At 46.9% G+C, this 21969-nt stretch overlaps 2 protein-coding genes across 8 annotated transcripts in view; one reads left to right on the forward strand and one right to left on the reverse strand.

Moving 5' to 3' along the window:
• Window positions 1–5779, reverse strand: part of KIF9 (kinesin family member 9) — a 36803-nt gene extending 31024 nt beyond the window's left edge. Inside the window, exons 1-4 of one of the 4 annotated variants that reach the window (XM_027523851.1) lie at window positions 5419–5758; window positions 4180–4425; window positions 2152–2249; window positions 339–504 (exon numbers count right to left, since the gene is read on the reverse strand). In XM_027523851.1, coding sequence (XP_027379652.1) covers window positions 339–504; window positions 2152–2249; window positions 4180–4369 — 454 coding nt within the window. In that variant the 5' untranslated portion in view covers window positions 4370–4425; window positions 5419–5758. Of the gene's footprint in view, window positions 1–338; window positions 505–2151; window positions 2250–4179; window positions 4426–5418 lie in introns of all 4 variants that reach the window. The other 3 variants (XM_027523852.1, XM_027523850.1, XM_027523849.1) reach the window with 3 other exon arrangements.
• A 62-nt stretch (window positions 5780–5841) lies between these two features.
• KLHL18 (kelch like family member 18) overlaps window positions 5842–21969 on the forward strand; it is a 51260-nt gene continuing 35132 nt past the window's right edge. For 3 of the 4 annotated variants that reach the window (XR_003507912.1, XM_027523854.1, XM_027523855.1), the window contains exon 1: window positions 5842–6017. Coding sequence is in view for 2 of the 4 variants with exons in the window: in XM_027523854.1 (XP_027379655.1) it covers window positions 5889–6017 (129 nt within the window). In the remaining 2 variants the exon portion in view is untranslated. The remainder of the gene's footprint in view (window positions 6018–21969) is intronic. The other variant, XM_027523856.1, reaches the window with a different exon arrangement.

Below are 21969 nucleotides of genomic sequence, written 5' to 3' on the forward strand. Positions count from 1 at the left end.
CCCGGAGAAAAATGTTTTGACTCCATCAAATTTATCATAAAGACACTGTTTCAAAACTAATATTCGAGGAATGTGAAACAGGATAATAGTTGAATCCCCGTGACCTATAGAGAGACAGGGTCATTAAATCGTCCTATGAAGGTAGGAACCCAGAACCATGGGTCAAGCCATGACCACCATGTCACCAAAGTTTTCCATCATAAGAACATGGAGACAAACAAAAGTTAGTAAGAGAAATTGTAGTTTATTTTATTCACCATAAAATCCTTGTACCTCTTCCTGGGTGGGGGTGTTCCCCAGGTTCTTACGTTAAAACAACAGTTAATTAACTGAATTACCGTTAAAGCCATTGAGGGCCTGAGAAACCACATCCTTCGCAACTGTCTCGTAAACCAGGTCCTGGGAGGCATCATGGAGAACTCTGTCCAGTTTGAATGACCAGTCTGTCTGCTGGTTATTGACAACTCCCCTCCGAGAATCTTTTTTTAAGTGAATATCAATGGTCTAGGAAGAAACGAAGACTTGTTAAGAAACTGGTATAAAAAAGTCAATGGCAGCCAAGGCCTGACCTGGAGGAAACAGAGGAGGTGAACTTGAGGAACAACAGGGACTTGCATGTATCCTGGAAGACCTTCAGGATGGGGGGAAGAGAGCCACTTCAGGGAGGCAGCACACCCTCAGGGTGGAAGGAGCAGGAGACAGGAGCACATGCTGGTTTCAGCACATCTCACCCTCGTGGACAGGGGGCTGTCTGTCTTGGTTCCCTCATCTGTGATATGGGGTGAAGCACATTTATCACATTCTCATTAAACAAGTTTTAGGGAAGTCCAATAAGCACAGGAATGCCTTCAAACAGGCCAGAGAGAACAGTGTGCTTGGGAATGGAGGCCTGGGCTAGAGCCCTAGCTCCTTGGTGACTGGAGGTGAGGCCTCCCTCAGCGCTGTGGTGAGCAACTACTCCCTCACACACTGTGGGCCACAGTGAGCAGTGAAGAAATGATAGCCACAGGAAGGGCACTGGTCTATTCCGACATAGTAACTCGCTGGCACTAAATCAAGCGTGCCTGCTGACTTGTAATCAGCGCGTTTTCAGATGCAAAGATTTCTAAAAACTTTAGATTTTTAGATCCCTCTATGGCAAGTCTCTTTGGCAGCAGCTGGTTTAGAAATATATTGGGTTAGATTTCACTTTCACTTTTCACTTTCATGCACTGGAGAAGGAAATGGTAGCCCACTCCAGTATTCTCGCCTGGAGAATCCCAGGGACAGAGGAGCCTAGTGGGCTGCCGTCTATGGGGTCGCTCAGAGTCGGACATGACTGAAACGACTTAGCAGCAGCAGCAGCAGCAGCTTAATGGTAGATTCCAATCTTTGAAATGAGGACTTCTGATGTAAATGGACTCTCACTGGACTCTTACACTGGCTGCCTTAATCCAGAAGCCAAGACACAGCCACACACAGAAAAAATAAGACCAGCAGAGCAGGGCTTGGTCCATTCATAACGTTAAACGTTCTGTGCTTCAGGGTCACTGAATCCACGTCCAGCAGGGTGTACATCACAGGGTTGCACCTGAGTTTCTTTCTGACTGCTAGGACTTTAGAAGCTTGAAAAGTTGACCTTTGAATTGCTCCCTTGAACAATGTCTCCATGCTGCCCATAGTAGATCCACAAATGTTTGCTGAATAAAAATATTCCATAACTCTCAAGGTGTGCTAAATCTGTCTCAGGCTTCAGAATAGTCCTCAGGCATTGGTGAGGACATGGGGCGTTCTCACCGTAAGAGTTTCTCCCACTCTTTGGTAAGTTTAACAATAATCAACTGAAGACATTCCTACTGTACTCCCTGGGAGACTGTACAGTGGGAGATCTGATCACCAGAAAGTTTTATGAGTGTGGACAAATGTCACCTTCCAGTGTCAGATACAAGGATAAAGGCAAACTATTAACCAAAAAGCCAATAAAAATGGGAGTTTCATGAGCTTCCTCATTGACAGCGTTGGTGGGGGAGTACTCTGGACTTGAAGGACTCTACATTCCATCTGAACTTTTACCAGTTCTGTCCTGGTCCTTACAAGGTGGTCTGAAAACAGAGTAGTGAGAAAGCACTGAGAGATTCTCAGGCAGGTGAAGGCAAACACAACTGTACTTACTTTGTTGTCATCTCTATATTTGATCATTTCATGAGCAAAGTCATCAGTGGGTCTGACACGGACAAATGCGTGAACTTTTTTCCTAGAACCCATTTTAGCTAAAAAGAAGAAAACAGCAACATTTTCAGTAGTCATCCTCAAACAACCATTAGAAGGGAGATGTCATTGATCAACAAGATCGGAAAGCATGATGTGTGGTCCATGTTTTCCTCTCTCAGAGAGCCAGCCTTCTTTTTGCCCCCTAGCATCTCAGTGCTCTGCCCACAGGATCCTGCTCAACAAGTCTGTGTACTTCCAACTTTCTCAGGTGCCTCACCGTTCTCCACCGACCCCCTAAGAGACCAAAGTACAAAACAAAAAGAATGCTCCCTTCAGTGGGCCTAAGTTCAGATGTGGATTCTAGAAACGTTCTGTATCAGAGTCCACCTACACTTTGCCTTCTTCATTGTATTTTCCTCTTAAAATACTTACTATGAAATGCATTAGAACTAATTTTTTTTTCATTAACATACCTTACCTGAGATGTAGCACCTCCTCCTCTACTTCCATTAGACTAACATAGATCAGAAAAAAAGATTTCCTGGAAGTATATTTAATGGAGCCTGCAGTCAAATATTCTTTCTTCTCCACCACTCCATTGAGAGAAAAATCAGTCCCCTACCTCCTCTGCCTCCCTAAAACCTAATTATGTGCATTCTTATCATTTTCAGGTAGACACACATATGTCTCTATTCCTTCATTCATACTATCATGAATAATTACCATGTGTAATAAAATGTTAAACACCGAATGTAGTTTCATCAAATAGGATGAAGGCTTAAAGCTGTAAGTGACAGGGAGGGAAATTTAGGAAAATAAACTTATTATTATGTAGAATTTTCCTATAGTGGAAAAGACTCTCAAAATAAGGACTATAAACATCATAAACAGTAAAGCAAGACACCAGTTAGCAGAGATGCTAGAAAAGGGGCTGTTGTCAGTTAGATCTCTAATATCTTGTATAACTAAAGTATTTCACAAACATTTAAAAAAACTGAATTGTGCCACCCTCCAAATGATAACTAAGAAATCTCACATTTTATTGGATACTAGTCTCATTGGTCAAATCACACTAGGTTCTCTCTCCTGAGAACGTCTGTGTAAATATATTTAATACTGTCACCTAGTAAATTCTGGTTCTAACATTGATCAAGAGTGGAAAAGCAAAGAAAGTTATTAAATAGAAGTAATAATCACACTGATTTTTACTGCTTTAAGGGGGAACTTAAAATGTAATCAGCTCTTTAGGTGCCTCTTATACACCGATGACAAAAGATGAAGTACTGAGAGAAAATGTCAAATAATTCTAAGGAAACCTAAAAATCTTTCCATTTTTAGAAAATGAATGTGAAAGGTATTCAGGTGGGTAAGGATCATGCCTTGTCCCATTTCAGGTCTAAAAATTTTGTTTGTAAGACTGAGCTCTAGAAATAAAAAGTCCCAAGTAGCTCTAACAGGACTGCCGAATTGAGAAAGCTGAAAAGATTATCTCATCTCCAGGTTCACTTTGATCTAGGATATTGGGAGAGTGGAGAGTAGAGGGAGGTGTGCTGACTTAGGCAAGCAGTGTCACTCTCTAAAGTTCCCCATTCCGGTCTGAGGGCCCGTCCTCCTGCTCAGGGAAGTTAAGATGCTGTCCAGGGTGCCCTCTGAAAGGGAGCATGTTCTGGGGGCAGGTGCCTAAAACTCCCTCCTGGCAGCCCCTACCCACAGACAGCCCAGGAGCAGCACAGGCCAGCTCCAAGCATCACCCTCCCCTCAGAGCCTGCCCCCTTTCTGCCCAGGAATTTGCCAACATGCACATGCAGCCATTCTATCTGTGCTTCCCAATTCTCCCCATGCTCGCGCCATTGCTCCAGGCATGCCAGGAGCTATATTCTCCCCAGACAAACCTCCTCTATTAACTGCATGCCTCCTTTGTGTCCACTAGCCAGCAGCCCCTCAAACACCAGACATTTAGGGACCCCATGCATGCCATCTTGCACTTACTGAAATAATGCTTGTTACTGTTCTTAGACCGCATCATTTGAGACAGTTTCAGCTCCCAAATTAAATAACAAGCTGCTTGAAGGACTGGATGGTGCCTTTTATCTTGTTTGAATCCCCCCTCTAAGTCCAGAACACTGCCAAGCACAGAGCAGGTGCTTAAGAAATGGTGACTGGTGATGGTGGTGGTCATGGCTGGAAGTCAGAGGGTGGCTGAATCTCCATGTGTAGGTCCATCTTCAGTCACTACTGAGAGAGTCCCAAAGGGCACAAGATGTCACTCCCTTCCCTCACCACCACCAACCCCTGAGCCCACAGCCCTTCCAGGAGGACACTAGGTTTCCAGGCACCATTTGGAAAAAGCCGTCTCAGTTCCTTACCACGCTCTCCCTTTTAGTAGAGTCCTTCTCTCTAGGATCTTGTGGGGAATGCCTCTCCCTCATGGACACCACCCCTAGATATCTCTGGTGTAAATAAGTGAACCTCTGAGTAGTCACCAGGAGCCCTCTCTGCTTAAAGGCTCACAGTTTCCTCACTTGTTTTAGGGGTGAGTGAACAGATTGCCACCCAGCACCCCTAAAAACTGGAGAAAAGCAGAGGTTCAGGTGGGTTCCTGTCTTCAGCGCTCCTGTCCAGAACAGACTCTCAAGAACAATCACAGCCACCAAAAAAGCCGCAGCATCTTAGGTCCCCAAATTCGGACCGAAGCCGAACTGGCCTTTCTCCTTTTTCTAACCCAACAGGCTGGACCTCTGTGTGGAGTCTGGGAGGCAATGGGCCTTGGGACCATTTCTGTGTCTCTCTGGAGCGGTTTCTGTATCTATAAAGCAAAGGGTCGGGACTGGTAATCCCAAAGCTCTCTAGTTAGTAAGTCATTTCAGTCGCTTAGTCATGTCCGACTCTTTGCCACCCCATAGACTGCAGCACGCCAGGCTTCCCGAGTTAGAAAACCGACGAATAAAAAAGGGTCCAGAAGAGCAGAGGTCCCTGAACCTCAGGCGCGACGCAGGACCTTCGTGAAACCAGGGAATATTAGATCCGAAGGCCCTAAGCGGCAAAAAGGCTGAAAGAATCCCCTTGACACCGCACCCTCCTCCGCCCGGTGGAGGAGACCAGCGAGCCAAGTCGGGGAACTCCCACGAGGAGCGGTGTTCAGATTCCAGCAACTGCCCGTCACCGGGCGGAGACCCCCCTTTCCAGCCTCCCTTCTCCCCATCCCGAGCGCGCGTGACCCCTGCTCACCGCTCGGGAGGCAGGAGCCCTCTCCCAGCCGGACCGCTGCATTAGCAGCTACGGAATACCGGCAGCGCCGCTGCCAGTCTGTGTATACGGTCGCCGTGGCAACGGGCCGCTTCTGGCTATTCCGGAAGTACGAGGTGGTGGCGGAAACGAAGTCCGCGGTCCTCTGTTGCGATATGAATAAGGTCAGGGCCGAAAGAGGAGGACAAGCAATGGGACCGATTAATCCAGAAAGACTGCGGGAGCTGCAGGCACGAAGCCAGGGTCGGGGTAGCTGGGGAACGGAGCCGCAAGACCTGGGAAACTGCGAGGCCCGGCTTCCGGCGCAGAGCAATTTGAGACTACGGCGGCCGCGCAGGCCCATTCGACGCCGGCCCGGCGCCCCGGGCCGCCGTCCGCCCGCGCCCTCGCCCCGCCCAGTTTAGTTCCGAGCCAGCACAGCCAGGCCTGCGCAGTCTCGGCGGCCGAGGAAGATGGTGGAGGACGGCGCGGAGGAGCTGGAGGACCTGGTGCACTTCTCCGTGTCCGAGTTGCCTAGTCGCGGCTACGGCGTCATGGAGGAGATCCGGCGGCAGGGCAAGCTGTGCGACGTGACGCTCAAGGTCCCAGGGGTCGGGCAGCGCGGTGCTGAAAGGGCCGGGGGCCGAACGGGGAGGGAAGAGAGATGGGGGGATCGGGGAAGAGAGGTCTAGCGCGCTGAGGGGTGGGGAAACGAGGTGGGAGTGAGAGCGACCGGCGGGGAAAGAGAGGTGCCGAGCGGCAGAGGGGGCTTGGGGCTGAGCGGGTAGACGGACAGGGTCAGCCTTTCAGTCTCAGACCTTAGAAGGAAACGCTAAGAGGTGCGCCGCTGAGGCCCTCGGAGTGGAGACCTTGGGGTACCCGCCTCCTTTTTCTGTCACACAGACGAGGAAAAAAAAAAAAAAAAAAAACGGACTTGCAGCCGCTCTGTGGAGAAAGGGGGCGGTGGCTCTTTCTACCTTTGATGGGCACCACGGAAAAGCACCTTTTCTTGTCACCACAGACGTGCCCCCTCCTAGTTAGCTGCGGTGTGATAGAGGCGTGGGCTCTTCCTGAGGAGTCATTGCTCCCCCTGCCTTGTCTCGTAATAAGAGCTTTTAAAATCGGATCTGGAAATCTTTTGAGGTGGGCCACTCCCCTGACCCCACACTGGAAGGCACGCTACCAGCACCGCAGGGGTCCCGGAGAATGGACTGATGGCCTCCCGTGGGGACAGGGCTCTCTTAACCACCTGTTCCTTGTTGGCATTCTGGGCACAAGACCCAGCCTTCCTCCCGTGCTTTTGTATCCATTCCTGCTGCGGAGGCATGCTGTCCTGCTCTGCGGCCGAGCTGCTGAGCCAGGTGGAGCTCTCCAGGTGGAGATGCTGCTGGAAATCCTGTTCCCTGTTGGGCTTTGGCTAGAAGGATGTTAGCATCTGCGAAGGCCCCTGTTTAAAAAATAAAACTATGCAGAGATCTTTGTGCTCTTCTTGTTTTCCGCAGGGTTAAGGAAACTTCCTCTTCCACATTTCTGAGTCAGACCTCCTGAGACAGTTAAGTAGAATGGTTAGGAGTGTGGCTTTGGAGACAGAAGAAGGATTTGGATTAAAATCCTTGGGCAAGTTACTTAAGCTCTCTTAGCTTCAGCTTTCCAAATGTAAAAATAGGGATGATTTCTAATTCTTAGTATTCATATGAGGATTAAATGAGAAAACTTGCGGTATTCTTTGCATAATGCCCAGCCAAGGTTTTCGTCACTCTAAACCCCTTCTGAGACAGAAACCAACACAGTATTGTAAAGCAATTATCCTTCAATTAAAAATAAATTTAAAAAAAATTTTAATAGAAAAAAAAAGCCCTCCTGAAGGAGATTAGTTTTCCAGGAGAGGAGTGAAGTGGACAGCAAGGGGACAGCATCTTTTGTGGGGAGCGAGTGGTTTGAGAAAAATGAGCTGGACTAAAGGAAACAAAATAAATATAAATGAGAGGTTTTTTTGTTCACAGTGATCACATGGAAGCAGGTGTTGAGGGTTCTAGAGATTTGTAAGCAAGAGAATGGTCTGTTTGTGGCAGTAACACTTGGGGTGAGTAGAGACTGGTGAAAAGCAATAATGGGGGTGAATTTTCGGATTAAGATTTAGGCTGTAAGGGTAAGCCAGGGAAAGCTTCTAAGACACAGAGATGCAAAAAGGACGTGATGGAGTAAGATGGTCACACTAAATAACCCTCACCCTAACCCACTAAACCCAAGTACACAATTTTCACTGAAGCTGACTTTAAGGGCCACACATTTGAATCTGGAATCTTGCCTAATTTGTTGTCATACTAATTTTGTGATGAAAGAGTAGGTGGAGGAGGATATTAGGAAGTGAGGTAAGGACTTGTTGGTGCGCGCCATTTTTATGTTATGTGTCATTACTGAGTTATACCAGTATATTTAGAGAGCTGCTGCTAAGTCGCTTCAGTTGTGTCCGACTCTGTGCGACCCCATAGACAGCAGCCCGACAGGCTCCTCCATCCATGGGATTTTCCAGGCAAGAGTACTGGAGTGGGGTGCCATTGCCTTCTCCCATTAGAGAGCTAAAATAATCATATTAAAAGGAGCCATCGAGGTCTTCTAACAAAGCCATCCATTTCACAGATGAAAAAACCCTGGGGCTTAGCGATATTAAGGGATTGCCTAAGGCACAAAGCTGTATTATCTGAGATCCAACACAGCTGTTGGTTGGTGGAAGCAATGCTTTTGCATTCTCTGTCAGATTACTTACCTGCTAATGGTGTATAAAGCAGAACAGGAAACAAGCTGTCCTCTGTCAGCAGCGTCCTCTGTGAGCACAAAGGACAGTGATGTGTACGGCCAGGTGCAGTATCGCTCTTCTATTTCAAGACAGGAGACAGACACGGGCTTTTTCTGCTAGTCTTCTGGACCTAAGACTTCTTGACTCTTGATGTGGAGATGACCCTGTATTGGGAAATCCTGTGCTTCTGAATATTGTTCATTACCGGGGCTCTCTACTCACTTTTTTCAGGTAGCTGTGTTTCCTTTTCAGCCTTGCCTCTTTTTGATGAGTAGTTAAAATTAAGGGGAAGAGTGTGTTCCATTAGAGCACATGTTCACATATCACAGTGGGCACCTGTGCTATGAATTCATATTAATCAAAAAGTCAGTTTTGCTCTTTCTTTTGTGAGTTATGTCGGGGGTGTTGTTAAATTTGGACACTGATTTAGATGAATGAAAGCGCTTGATGCTGCCTGACTGTAGGTGGAGAAAAAGAGTTACATGGTCAGGCTACTCAAGATGGCTGTTGTCTTGCTCTCTGAACATCTCCTGCCCAACCAGTTCCTGCTTCATCTATATCCTGCTCACATGACTGGCCTTTCCACCCTCTTATTGCCTGCCCCCCTCACCCCTCACAGTTTGGGGTGTGCCTTCCGTTGGTTTCCCTGGTGACTAATGAGCCCACCTGACATCAGGTTCCCTACTACTGGTCATCTCCTTCCACTTGGGAGTGAAGACTACCCCCATGTCCTGCCTGCCTTCTGCACACAGTGGGATGCCCCTCCAGGACCTTGTTTCAGACGTATAAGATCCCTGCTATCCATTAAACCATTGATGGCTCTGTTGCTGACTTCAGGTTCTTCCTTTGGTCTTAAAGCTGGGCACATACAGGCCTTGTAGGACTGCTGTGTGCAGCCCAACTGAGGTATCTGGGAAAATCAGTTCCTAACCCGAGCAACGTTCACTGGGTTCATCCTGTGGCTTCTGGCGCTTGGCCAGCCATCTGGGTGAACATCAGAAGCCTGTCTTTGGGGATGCTTCGTACTGCAGGTGGTTCCTTTATTGTTTTGTACATGAGACTCCATTGTTTGCCCCTTGGCCACACCTGGTTCAACTTGTGGGCTGATTGATGGAAAATGAGACCATGTCCTTTCTCCAAAGATGTGTTCCTAGCTCCTCCTGAATTACAAGTATGGCATCTGCCTTTCTACTTTAGGTTTGTTGACTGTTGGCACTCCCATTGTCTCCTTGGCATAGAAACCAGCCAACTTCCTCACAGTCCATCTAGGCCTTTTCTACCCAAACAGTGGATCACATCATTACTTGTTTCTAGTTGGGGAGGAGAAAGAATGAACCAAGATGTGTGAACCAGGAGCTGGCAAGCATATTCTGTAAAGAGCCAAATAGTAAATATTTTAGGGTTTGTGGGTCACACTGTTTCAGTTGCAGCTCTCCAACTCTGGGTGTTGTAGCACAGGAGCAGCTGTACATAGAATATAAAGGAGTGGGTCTGGCTGTGGTCCAGTAAAAGTTTATTTATAAAAATATGTGTTGGCCAGACCCATTGGCTGACCCCTATTGTATACTGATACAGCCTCTGTAAAGTTTAAGACTTGTGGAGTAAGTTACACTTGCTTTATTGCCCCAGCGTCTACTTCTGTGGTTTCAGAGATTGGAAGCAGCTCTTGTTAAAGAGTACAGGTGAACCAGAAATGGAAAACTTTTTTTTTTTCCAGCTCACAGCAGTTGATCAAGGGACTGGCCTGGTCTGTGACCGATAACTGACATAGGAGAAGCTACTGTTACGTTATGCATCTCATCTTTTTTTTTTTTAAATATTTATTTATTGAGCTGTGCTGGGTCTCTGTGTGGCACATGGGTCTTCTGTCTTCCTTGAGGGATCTTTTTAGTCGCAGCACGTGGGGTCTAGTTCCCTGACCAGGAAGCGAACTTGGGCCCCCTGTGTTGGGAGCACCTCAGCTTCCAGACCACCAGAGAAGTCCCAGTATCTCGTCTTTAAAGCCTTGCAGCTCTGTTGAAGCTTGAAGCTGACTCTTCCGAAATATTAACCGAGGACACCATGGTCCCTTTCTGTCTCAGTGGAAGCTGAGGATGCTTAGCTGCTTGTACAGGGGCAGGCCAGAGGAGACCGTGATGGCTCCTGTGTTCCCATGGACCTGACTGGCTGTGTGCAGGGCTGGGAAGGTAAAGGCCAGAGTTCGGGCTTGTGGCAGGCCAGGTAGATCAGTAGCTCAGGTGCGGCTCAATATGTCTGGGCAGTGTGCTGCATATCTGATGAGAACACAGAAATGCTTTTTTTGGAAAATAAGCTCAAGAACAGATATGTGTACAAGCCAGTTCATAGCATCATTGTTCACAGTGTCCAAAAGACGAAAGCAGCCCAGTGGTGTGCTGCATCATTTGCTGAATGGATAAACAAGATGTGGTCTATTTTGTTCCATACATTCAGTGGAATAATATTCCATATATCCACGGGAATATTCAGTTCAGTTCAGTTGCTCATTCGTGTCCGACTCTTTGCGACCCCATGAATCACAGTACGCCAGGCCTCCCTGTGCATCACCAACTCCTGGAGTTCACTCAGGCTCACGTCCATCGAGTCAGTGATACCATCCAGCCATCCCATCCTTTGTCGTCCCCTTCTCCTCCTGCCCCCAATCCCTCCCAGCATCAGAGTCTTTTCCAATGAGTCAACTCTTCGCATGAGGTGGCCAAAGTACTGGAGTTTCAGCTTCAGCATCATTCCTTGCAAAGAAATCCCAGGGCTGATTTCCTTTAGAATGGACTGGTTGGATCTCCTTGCAGTCCAAGGGACTCGCAGGAGTCTTCTCCAACACCACAGTTCAAAAGCATCAATTCTTTGGCGCTCAGCCTTCTTCACAGTCCAACTCTCACATCCATACATGACCACAGGAAAAACCATAGCCTTGACTAGACGAACCTTTGTTGGCAAAGTAATGTTTCTGCTTTTGAACATGCTATCTAAATTGGTCATAACTTTCCTTCCAAGGAGTAAGCGTCTTTTAATTTCATGGCTGCAGTCACCATCTGCAGTGATTTTGGAGCCCAAAAAAATAAAGTCTGACACTCTTTCCACTGTTTGCCCATCTATTTCCCATGAAGTGATGGGACCAGATGCCATGATCTTCGTTTTCTGAATGTTGAGCTTTAAGCCAACTTTTTCACTCTGCACTTTCACTTTCATCAAGAGGCTTTTGAGTTCCTCTTCACTTTCTGCCATAAGGGTGGTGTCATCTGCATATCTGAGGTTACTGATATTTCTTCTGGCAATCTTGATTCCAGCTTGTGCTTCTTCCAGTCCAGCATTTCTCATGATGTACTCTGCATATAAGTTAAATAAGCAGGGTGACAATATACAGCCTTGACGTACTCCTTTTCCTATTTGGAACCAGTCTGTTGTTCCATGTCCAGTTCTCACTGTTGCTTCCTGACCTGCATACAGATTTCTCAAGAGGCAGGTCAGGTGGTCTGGTATTCCTGTCTCTTGAAGAATTTTCCACAGTTTATTGGGATCCACACAGTCAAAGGCTTTGGCATAGTCAATAAAGCAGAAATAGATGTTTTTCTGGAACTCTCTTGCTTTTTCCATGATCCAGCGGATGTTGGCAATTTGATCTCTGGTTTCTCTACCTTTTCTAAAACCAGCTTAAACATCAGGAAGTTCACAGTTCACGTATTGCTGAAGCCTGGCTTGGAGAATTTTAAGCATTACTTTGCTAGCATGTGAGATGAGTGCAATTGTGCAATAGTTTGAGCATTCTTTGGCATTGCCTTTCTTTGGGATTGGAATGAAAACTGACCTTTTCCAGTCCTGTGGCCACTGCTGAGTTTTCCAAATTTGCTGGCATATTGAGTGCAGCACTTTCATAGCATCATCTTTCAGGAGTTGAAATAGCTCAACTGGAATTCCATCACCTCCACTAGCTTTGTTCGTAGTGATGCTTCCTAAGGCCCACTTGACTTCACATTCCAGGATGTGTGACTCTAGATGAGTGATCACACCATCGTGATTATCTGGGTCGTGAAGATCTTTTTTATACAGTTCTTCTGTGTTTTCTTGCCACCTCTTCTTAATATCTTCTGCTTCTGTTAGGTCCATACCATTTCTGTCCTTTATCGAGCCCATCTTTTATTCAGCCTTAAAAAGGAAGGAAATTCCGACCCTAAGCGCAAATGGATGAACCTTAAAGACATTACGCTACGTTTCAAAATAAGCTGGTCACAGAAGGACAGATATTGTATGATTCTTCTTAAATGGGGTAACCAGAGTAGTCAACTTCATAAAAAGAGAGAGTAGAATGGCGATTTCTCAGGGCCTGGGAGGAGGGAATCGGGGTCAGTGTTTCATGGGTACTGAGTTTCTGTTTAGAAAGGTGAGGTTCTAAAGATAGGTGGTGGTGATGGTTCTGCAACAGTGTGTCACTGAACTGTACACCTAAAAATGGTTAAAACAGTAAGTTTTATGTATATTTTACTACAATTTAAAAAGAAGAGACAAGCTGAAGACTTGTTAGCTAGTGGGCCATTGAGATTGCTTACAGTGCTTTGTAACTGGAAAGACACTAAAAACAGAATTTGTCTCTCTTCCTAGATCCCCTGGTCAGAAACATTTCATGCTAAGGAGTAATCGTCCTTAATCTTCAGTGTTTGCAGTAAGTCACTTCACTCATTAGGAACCACATTTTTTATTAGCTCAGCCCTATGACTGCACTTCAAATGGTCACTTAAAAGGAATCAACTTCTAAGAGATGTACATTTAAGTGAGGCATACACGTTATAAGCTTTTTATTTGTAAAATGTAAAAGTCATGTCATCTTAACAGAGCTAGAAGATCAGTGAAACACATTATGCTAACCTGTCTTCCAACAGCATCTTTCTTGGCATAGTCTACAAATTACAAATGCCTTTCAGATCTAGGTTTCAGCCTCTTGTTTCTCTCCTGAGCACTGGATCTGCATTCCCATTTGTCCTGTTGACCCTTACGCTCGTTGAGTCTAAAATGAGGCCTCTTCTAAACCATCTCTTCTTCTGTTTGCTTTGTTTAAAGATGGCACACCACCCGTCTAGTCGTGTAGGACTGAAACTCTCAGGTTGGTTTTATCTCGTCCTCTCTCTTTCAGGTGCCTTTTGTGACATTTATCAGTAATGATAATTACATAGTTATCTACAGGATTATAACTCCGTGAAAACGGGCTGTGAGTGCAGCATTTAGTGAGGCGTCTGCAGAGCAGGTGCTCAGTAACCCACTGTCCCAATTCAGACCCTTTTCACCTTTTCCTAACCTGGGGATTCTTTAACTCTGGCAGCGTGCTGAGAATCACTGCAGACCCTTTATGGGATGGTCTTGGTGCAGCCAGGGGATTGGTTTTCAGGTCTGTCCTGAGTGGCCTCCCTTTCATTCTCATTCAACAGGGTATCAGCAGATAATGTCAGCGCCTTCCCTGAGTTGAGCACTGTCCAAAGTGCCGGGGCAGGAGCCGAGCAGGCAGAGCCCCTACGGGTGTGAGCTTACTACCTTCCCCAGCGGGGCACAGTGAACAAATGAACAGTATAAAATGCCCAGCGGTGACATTGACAGAAAAGTCAAGAAGAATAGTAAGGGGACTGGGTGCTGGGTTTTTTTGGAGGGACCTGAGCCAGTCTATCTGAGTAAAGACCTGAAGGAAGTAAAGGAGGAATCCATGAGCGTATCTGAGGGAAGAGTATTCTAGGCAGAGCGAATGATCAGCACAAGTGAAACAGGAGCATAGTTCACGTTTGTGGGGACAGCAGGCAGCTGGTGTGATGAGAATAGAGTGGCCCAGGAAAATAGTAAAAGGACGCAGGATCAGAGAGGCAGCCCCCAGCCCAGCACAGTTCCTTGCACAGTACAGTACGGCTCACAGATACGTGTTGAATGAGCAAGTGAATGAATGAAGCCAGATATCATTTATTTATCTACGGATGAATGAATGAGGGGGGCAATGAAGGCAAGGCAGAGTGGGTCTTAGAGATGTATCTAAGGCTGCAGGTGTATCTAAGGTAGGATGCGTTTTCCACAATTCATGAAGCAAGCACACGGTATCGTTTGCACTTTCCTCTTCTTTTCCCGTTCAGGAGGGAGAATGCTAATAGCCAGAGCAAGAGACCAGCTCTGGCTTGTTCTTGAAGGAACGTCTGTTCTTCCACACCACAAAGAAAATCAGAGGTTAGAAACTTGTTGGTGGAGCAGGAAGGTAGAACAGAGCTGCTCAGCTCTTGGTGGGTTTCAGAGGCGCTCCTGCCCACGTTGGGTGAAGCTCATCTTTTGTCCTGCGTGTCTGTAGGCCGTCTCGTCACTCTAAGTCGGCGAGACGTGGGGAGAGCCGTGGGGTGGTGGAGCCCAGGAGCAGCAGACGGTGGCTGGTTTTCCGTAGGATGGATGGAAGGACTGCTGATCTAACTGAACCTCTGATTATCCTAAGCTGCTCTCAGAAATCCGTGGCTGCCTCCTGGGAGCTTTAAGAGGAAGAAGCTTAAGGATGTTCTAGGGGCCACCCTGCACAACTTTTCTAGATCTCCACCTGTGTTCTCGATACTCCAGTTCCTTCAGACCCGGCCCCTCTCTGCCCTTCTCTCCTAGCTGCCCACAGTCTCAGCTGCTGACTGTGTCTTAGGACGTCAGTTCTCCATCTTCTGGGCCTCCGCTCTAATATTCCCGGGGCTTGGAGTATCCGCTCCCCTTGGCCAGCAGAGTCCTACCCACGCTTCATAGCTCCTTTTGCAGTTTTCCCTTCTCAAAGGGAGAGAAGCGACCAGACACTCCTTTCTCTGTTCTCCTAAAACACTTTGCATTTGTGTCTGTTCAGCACTGTCTTGTGGTCCTAAATTTGCACACCTGACTCCCTGCCAACCTGTATGGGCAGAGACCCGTGCCATCTGCTTTCTTTTGCCCTATCACGGTGGGGAGATGTTGTGTGAGATATGACAGTTTTCTCATGTCCTTCCAGGTATAGTTAATCTCTCCCACTTTACTTCAACCCCTGCTTACTCGGAGTAGCATCATGGCATCGGCCTCAGCCTTGCCTAAGAGCCTGTAAGCAGTGCAGACTCAGGCCCCACCCTGGAGCTTCTGAGTAGACTCTGGTGTGTCCTGTGCACCTGCCACCCCCCAACCCTGCTTAGCACACTAACACAGAGACATGTGAGAACGTCTTTCTCCCTCTAGACGTTGAGCTTCGGAAGCATGGGAAGCATCTCTTATCTAACACTGTTCTTGGCATGTTTCAAGCTCTCAAAAGTGTTTGCTGAGTGCCCTTCCAGGGCCTCTGGCGTTAGGTTGGAGATACTCCTTCAGTCAGCATATTGCTGCAGTGCATTTAGCTGTGCATGATGCTTTGCTGCGTGTGTGAGGCACCCTGCCATGAGTGGGAGTCAGCCTCTTTCTTTGGACTTTAAAGATTGGTAGGGGAAATAGATAGCCATCAGTTAACTGTGAGACAAGGCAGAGGGTGGTAAGTTCTGTAACTGCACCAATATCACCAGAGGCCTGAGGGATGGCAGTTACTTCAGTTAAGAGGGTTTGTGATGGTTTCGTCGAGAGGATGGTGTCTCGTTGGTACCTTGCAAGATGAATAGGACTTTGACAGACAGACATGGTAGGAAGAGCCTGGGGAGAGCCGGTTCAAGAGCCCAGGCTTGCAGGAGTGTATGCAGGATGTTTCTTGAGCAAGTAAGACACAGGGGAGCCAGGCGGAAGGTACGATTGGGAAGGTGGGTGGAATGCTGACTGAAGTCCTTGAATTCTCATGGTCAGGCATCTGAGCTGGTGAGAAACATTTGCAGATCGAATGTGGTTGGTATGGTTAGATGTTCAGTGGTTTCTGAGGGCTCCTCCCTCCCGTCTCCCTTTTTCCTCCCATCCTTCCCTACTGGACGCGGATGAGGCGGGGGTGGGTTTGAAAGAGGTGGGGACAGGCCTGAATGTTTAGCCAGCTCTTGACTGCTTCATTCCGTGGGACCATAGCCCCAGGTCTTTTTTTAGTGCTAGCTGGTCAACCACTTCCTCCCTCACCCCCTTCCTGAATCACTTACCCAGTGAGGCCCCCTAAAGCGGAGAGACCCAAGCTTCATCACAGAGGGTTTCACACTGCTTTTTTTGTTGTTGTTAATTTTTATTTTGTATTGGTGAAAGTGAAAGTTGCTCAATCATGTCTGATTCTTTGCAACCCCATGGACCATACAGTCCCTGGAATTCTCCAGGCCAGAATACCGGAGTGGGTAGCCTTTCCCTTCTCCAGGGGATCTTCCCAACCCAGGGATCGAACCCAGGTCTCCTGCATTACGGGTGGATTCTTTACCAGCTGAGCCACAAGGGAAGCCCAAGAACACTGGAGTGGGTACCCTATCCCTTCTCCAGCGGATCTTCCAGAACCAGGAATCGAACCGGGGTCTCCTGGATTGCAAGTGATTCTTTACCAGCGGAGCTATCAAGGAAGCCAGTTTTGGGATTGGGGTTTAGCCAGTTAACAAACTGTTACAGTTTCAGGTGTACGGCAAAGGGACCCAGCCATACATATACATGTACATACCTGTACATATACATTCTCTCCAAACTCCCATCCCATCCAGGCCACCACACAACGCTGACCAGAGTTCCATATGCTGTAGAGTAGCTCCTTGTTGGCTGTCCATTCACAGAATGTGCTTTAAAACAGCATCAAACCCCCAGACTGAACCAGTTCCGTGCATTCTGTTGTACTTGCCTCATTCCCAGCCCCGTGGGTTTGTGAGGACTAAGCATTTCTGCTTGTAGTGGGATGAGCATCCTTCTGCCCCTGTCCAGGCCTGGCAGGCAAGCTATCCAGGGACACAGCCCCACCCCTTGTTGGATATGGCCCTGAACCGGACATCTACAGCGAGGCTTGTTTATTTCTTCTAGGGTCCAAGATGCACTGTTAGTGTGGAAGGCAAGCCCTCCACGGGTTGGCCCCAAGCTTGATCCTCTTTTTCTTGAGGCTTTTACTTCAGCTGACGAGTTTTCAAATACGGTCAGAGAGTAACGCTCCTTATGCTCTCTTCAGTCAAGGGCCAGTGTCTTCCTTCCACTGGCTCCCCCAGCCCTGAGCCAGAAAGATGAGGTGAAACTCCTGAAAAGTTGTGTGACTTGTACCCCAGATGAAGGACTGAGAGCTCTCACCTTTTAGATGAAATCATTTTAGGATTCATTCGGCAGACTCAAGAATGAGGCACTGTGTTAAGTGCTAGGATTCAATCTTTCCTTTCCGTGGGAAGATTCTTCAGCCTGGATGGGGAGACATTCATTAGGGGCAACATAGTGCGGTATCTTCTGTGCTGGAGGCTCCTATCAAGTGCTGCGGGAATGGGGGAGCCTACTGCCTGGGGGTCAGGGAAGCCCCTCAGAGGAGGGAGCAGTTGAGCTGGATCTTCAGAGGTTGAGGAGGAAATCACCAGGCAGAAAAGTAAGGAATAAGGATCCAGGCAAGGGAATAGGGCCATGTAAGGGAATTGGCAGCAGCTCAGAAGAGAGGCATGAAAAGTGTGAGTCGCTCAGTCTTGTCTGACTCTGCGACCCCATGGACTGTAGCCTGCCAGGCTCCTCTGTCCATGGAATTCTCCAGACGAGAATACTGGAGTCGGTAGCCATTCCCGTCGCCAGGGGAATCTTCCCCACCCAGGGATTGAATCCTGGTTTCCTGCATTGCAGGCAGATTCTTAACTGTCGGAGCCACCAGGGAAGCCCAGAAGAGAGGCCTTGGTGAGGCATAAAACTGGTTAGGTACATGGGGGCCAGTTTAGAATTTGGATCTGACTCAGGCAGTAGGGCGGAGAAGGCAATGGCACCCCACTCCAATACTCTGGCCTGGCAAATCCCATGGATGGAGGACCCTGGTAGGCTGCAATCCATGCGGTCGCTAAGAGTCGGACAGGACTGAGCGACTTCACTTTCACTTTTCACTTTCATGCATTGGAGAAGGAAATGGAAACCCACTCCAGTGTTCTTGCCTGGAGAATCCCAGGGACGGGGGAGCCTGGCGGGCTGCCGTCTATGGGGTCGCACAGAGTCGGACACGACTGAAGCGACTTAGCAGCAGCAGCAGCAGCAGCAGGCAGTAAGGAGCTCAACAAAATGGGGACTGACATGACCAGACTCAATTTTAAATCGAGTTGATTCATTCACAGGCTTCATTCATTTAACATATAAGGAGTGTTAATTTCTAGACAATCCCAGGAAACATGAGAAAGATTGCTCCTTTGGTGGAACTCAGGATAAGTAAGTTCTTCATGTCAGGGAACCACCATCTGCTCTTGTCAGGGTTACCGGTGACCTCCGCTTCCTCAGTGCAGAGCTGCCCCGTGACCTCAGAGATGTCCCTCGTGCTGCCCCTTCATCATCACGTCCACCCCCTCCCGCCCACCATCCCTAATTGCTGGCAACTGCTGATTTGTTCCCCACCTCTCATTTCAAGAATGGTGTATAAAATGGAATCACAGAGTATGTGACCTTTGAGATTGGCTTTTTTTCACTCGCATAGTGCATTTGAGGGTCATCTAATTTGTTGTATCAGTAGTGTGCTCTTTAATGTATCTGAGGAGTGTTCCATGGTGTGGATGGATGTACCACATTTTGTTTAACCATTCACCCACTGAACCTTTAGGTTCTTTCCAGTTTTCACATATTACGAGAAAGGGTGCTGTGAACATTCATTTACAGGGTTGTGTATGAATGTCAGTTTTCATTTCTCTGGGATAAGTGCCGAAGAGTACAATTGCCATGCCACGTGGTAAATTGAGTTTCAGTTCTAGCAGAAATCGCCAAATTGTTTTGCAGAGTGACTGTGCCATCTTACATTCCTGCCAGCTTGTCTGAGTGCAATGGTTAATTTTGTGTGTCAGCTTGACTAGGCTGCGGTGCCCAGTTGTTTGAGCAAACACCAGTCTAGATGTTGCTCTGAGCGTATTTTTTTAAGATGTGATTAATGTTTAAAAAGTGAACTTAGAGTAGAGCAGATTACCTTCCAAGATGGGGTGGACCTCATCCAATCAGTCGACAGTCTTAAGAGCAAAAACTGAGGTTTCCCAAAGAAGAAACGATTATTCAAGATTGCAACATAGAAATGCTTCCTGAATTTCCCGCTTGCTGGCTTGCTCTCAAGATAGCAGTTAATTTTTATAAAAACCAAGGTGTATGTCGAAGTTCTTTTTTTTTTTTCTAAGAGTGTCCAATTGCTCCAGTCCTATTTGCTAAAAAGCCTGTCTTTCTCCCATGTGAGGTGCGCAGATGCTTTTGTGCGTTTGTCAGAAATCAGTTGGCTGTCCCTGGATGGGGCTTCTTCTGGGTCCTGCATTCTCTTTCATTGGTCAGTGTCTCTCTCCCTGCTCCGGGACAGCACGGCTGTGCTCACTCTGGCTTTACGTGTGACAGGTAGTGAGATGGGGAGAGCTGCTCCTCCCCCTGTATTTGTTCTGTCTCACCTGTTCCCCATTTGAACCATTTCAAGCATACAGTTCAGTGGCCTTAGGTGCATTCGCAGTGTGGGATAGCCGGTGCCCCTGTGTGTTTTGGAAACTTTTTCATCAGTTGAAGCAGAACTCTATAAACATTGAGTAACAAGTCCCCAGTGCCCCTCCCCCAGATCCTGGTTTCCTTCGTTTTATAGAGCCAGCCAAAAAGTTCATTTGAGTTTTTCCATGACATCTTATGGGAAAACCCAAACAAACGTACTGCAGAACCCAGTATTCTCTTGTCTGTGTGGTTTTCACGATTCCACACCCTTCACATAAGTGGAATCATATAATATTGTCCTTTTGTGCCTGGTTTATTTCACTTAGTATAATGTTTTCAAGGTTCATCCATGTTGTAGTGTGTATTAGAATTTCATCCCCCTTTTAAAAAAAGTCTTCTTTTTTTTTTTTAGAGCAGTTTTAGGTTCGCAGCATAACTGAACTGAAGACAGAGATTTCCCATACACTCCCTGTTCGTGCTGCACACGGAGCCTCCCTACCATCAGTATCCTGCACCCAGCTGGTACACTTGTTACAGTCAGTAAGCCTATATCGACACGTCAGTACCACCCAGAGTCTGTACTTTACATTAGCGTTCACTTTTGGTGGTGTATGTCCCAAGGTTTTGAGAAATGAATGGCACATGCCCACCACTGTAGTGTCACAGAGCAACTCATGGCCCAGAAGACCGTCTGTGCTGCACCTGCTGGGCCCTCCCTAAGCCTGGCAACCAGTGAGCCTTGTACTGTCGCCATAGTTCTTGCCTCTTCCAGAATGTCAGGTAGTTGGATGCATGCCTTTTAAAGATTTTTTTTCTTTTCACTTAAATATGTATGTAAGGGTCGCCTATGTCTTTTCATGGCTTGATAGCTCTTTTGTTAACTCCTTTGGGAAAATTCCAGGGAGCGTGATTGCCGGGTTACATGCTAAGAATATGTGTGGCTTTGTCCGAGGTGCCACACTGCCTTCCAAAGCAGCTGTCCCGTCCTGCGTTCCCACCAGTGATGAGTGAGCATTTTTGTTGCTCCGCATCTTTGCCAGCATTCAGTGTCGGCAGTGCTCTGGGGTTTGGCCATCCTAGTGGATATGTATTGTTACTTCATTGTTTTAATTTGCATTTCCCTGATGACATGGTGTGGAGTGTCTTAATACGCTTATTTAATACACTTATTTTTTGCCATCTGTATTGGGGAGATGTCTGTTAAAGTCTTCTGCCCATTTTTAAATTCAGCTGTTTTCTTATTGATGGATTTTTTAAAGTTTCTTGCATCTTTTGAATAACAGTCCTTTCTCAGACACGTGTTTTACAAATATTTCCTTCCAATCTGTGGCTTATCTTTTTCTTGATTCCATCCTTTTTAGGGCGGAGCGGTGATCTGTTATATGTATATGCCGCATTTTATTTATCCCCTCATCTATTGACGGGCGCCTGGGTTGTCTCCATCTTTCGGCCACTGTGAATACTGGCGCTGTGAACACGAGTGTACAAATAAATCTTTGAGACTGTGTTCAGTCCTTTCGGATGCATACTGCGTCATATTGTTGGTCTGTGTTTAACTTTTTGAGAAACAGCCAGACTGCCTTCCATCATAGCTGCGCCATTTTGCATCTCACCAGCAGTGCTCACGGGTCCCAGTGTGGTCACATCTTCATCGACGCTTGGGACTTTCTGTTTGATTTTTCTTTTTCTTTTCTTCCTTTTTTTTTTTCTTCTAATAACAGCTACACTCACGAGTGTGAACTGGCATCTCGTTGCGGCTGTGATTTACATTTCCCTGACAACTAATGATGTTAGACATCTTTTCATGTGCTTGTTTGGCCCTTTGCACTTAATTTTTGTTCAAAACTACTTTAGCTATTTTAGTTCCTTTGCCTTTCTGTATAAATTTTGGAATAATCTTGTTTATAGCTATAAAGACTCTTGCTGGAATTTTGGTAGGAATTGCATTAAATCTATGCACTGATTTGGAGAGAAGCAACATTTTTATTGCGTTGTGTCTTGCAATCCTTGCACACAGTATGTCTCTCCGTTTATTTAGATCTTTGATGTCTTTCATCAGCATTTTGTAGCACATCAATCCTGTTAGCTCGACTTGTTAAATTCGCATCATTTAATTTTTTTGAGCAATTACGTAATTATATTTTAGATTTTGACTTACACATGTTAACAGTATGTGGAAGTACAGTTGATTTTCTATGATGATATTGTGTCCTGTGGCCTTATATACTGGGACCTTGCTGAACTCACTC

This window comes from Bos indicus x Bos taurus, chromosome 22 (genome assembly GCF_003369695.1).
Source record: "Bos indicus x Bos taurus breed Angus x Brahman F1 hybrid chromosome 22, Bos_hybrid_MaternalHap_v2.0, whole genome shotgun sequence".
Lineage (NCBI taxonomy): Eukaryota > Metazoa > Chordata > Mammalia > Artiodactyla > Bovidae > Bos > Bos indicus x Bos taurus.